Genomic DNA, 1,468 nt, shown 5'->3' with positions numbered 1-1,468 from the left:
GCGCATCTGAATGGAAAGACAATATCTCTCAGCTGATGCGGTTGAAAGTGTGATTCCAGGAAGGATTTCCATCTCCTAAAGAATTTTTTTTGTGCCTGTTTAGCAATGTTCTTCACAGCATCAAGGTTGTTGTATTTTTTCCAAAAGTCCTTTAGAGTCAAGTCCTTATTCTTTTCAGTTGCTTGTAAAGCATTGCCAATGACTCTTCGGAGGTAGTAGGCCTCGAATGTAGCAATGACTCCTTGGTCCATAGGCTGTATTAGGGCAGTGGTATGGAAGGTAAACCACCTTGACATTAGGGTGAAAGTCATCCACATGGGCAGGGTGTCCAGGGGTATTGTCCAGAATTAGCAACACCTTAAAGGGGATATCTTTGGAGGTACAGTACCACTCCACACCTGGCACAAAATGGTTGTTGAACAAGTCCTCAAACACTACAAGTGTCACCCATGCCTTCCTGTTAGACTTCCAGATGACTGGTAGTTGAGCCTTAGAAATGCCCTTGAGTGCCCTTGGATTCTCAGCCTGATACACCAGCATGGGCTTCAGTTTGTAGTCACCAGCAGCAATGCCCCCAAAAAGCAAAGTCAGTCTCTCCTTGCTGACTTTATGACCTGGTGCTGACTACTCCTTGGAGACGTACGTGCGGTTAGGCAAACGTTTCCAGAACAAGCCTGTCTCATCCACATTAAACATTTGTTGAGCACAGTAATCCCCCTCCACAATTATCTGAGCCAATGCTTTAGGAAACTCTCTTGCTGCTTTGTCATCACCACTAGCAGCTTCACCTTGCACTTTAATGTTATGGAAATTGGCGCGATCCTTAAACCTCATAAACCAACTCCTACTCACCACAAACTTCTCACTTTCACTTTCTTCTCCCTTTTCTCTTTTCAGCGCCTCAAACTTGCCGAGCCTTCTCCTGAATGACCATAAGGCTCACAGGGATACGGCGTTGGTTTTGGTCTTCCAACCACAGCACCAGTAATCTTTCCATCTCAATGATAAGCCCACTGGGCTGCTTTGTTATCACTGTGGCTTTCATAGGAGCAGATCCCACACATGTTCAAGGATACGATCTTTATTCTTGATAATTGTAGCGACAGTCGAGCGACTAAGTCCTAATGACCGACCAATGTCTGTCGCTCTTTCCCCCTTGTCATATCTCTTTATGATATCTAATTTCACCTCCATGGTGATAGCCTTCCTTTTCTTTGATGCACTGGCATCAAAAGAGTCTGGCTTAGGTTTAAGAGCCATAATGAAGGGCGTTATAGCGTGCAGGAGACTCGTTTTCCTCAGTCTGGAACCGTGTCACTCTGTACTGTATTCTTCCCCTACTGCATGTATTCGAGTTACGTCGGAACCGCGTAGGTTGGAACAAGGCGTCAGAATAAAGCGTCAGAACCACAAAACAGCGTAACTCGATCCAGTCGTAACCCGAGGGCCACCTATATGTATGTATGTA

General features: G+C 45.4%; 1 protein-coding gene across 1 annotated transcript; it reads right to left on the bottom strand.

Annotated features, from left to right (window-relative positions):
- Positions 1 to 624: 624 nt before the first annotated feature.
- On the bottom strand, positions 625 to 1,260 carry LOC138789362 (tigger transposable element-derived protein 1-like). The gene is made up of 2 exons (XM_069967973.1): positions 1,061 to 1,260; positions 625 to 922 (listed from the first exon to the last, which is right to left on the bottom strand). The coding sequence occupies exons 1-2, from the start codon at positions 1,258 to 1,260 to the stop codon at positions 625 to 627; spliced, it is 498 nt and encodes a 165-aa protein (XP_069824074.1).
- Between the last annotated feature and the right edge of the window lie 208 nt (positions 1,261 to 1,468).

This window comes from Dendropsophus ebraccatus, chromosome 4, assembly GCF_027789765.1.
Source record: "Dendropsophus ebraccatus isolate aDenEbr1 chromosome 4, aDenEbr1.pat, whole genome shotgun sequence".
NCBI lineage: Eukaryota > Metazoa > Chordata > Amphibia > Anura > Hylidae > Dendropsophus > Dendropsophus ebraccatus.
The sequence above is the reverse complement of the archived record's forward strand: the minus strand, read 5'-3'. Positions and strand labels throughout refer to the sequence as shown.

What these genes read in the sequence shown, in the direction of transcription:
- LOC138789362 (XM_069967973.1), bottom strand. Translation starts at nt 1,260, where the DNA reads ATGGCTCTTAAACCTAAGCCAGACTCTTTTGATGCCAGTGCATCAAAG. An exon ending in GATCGTATCCTTGAACATGT is followed by an intron (nt 923 to 1,060) that starts GTGGGATCTGCT and finishes ATGGTCATTCAG; the next exon opens with GAGAAGGCTCGGCAAGTTTG.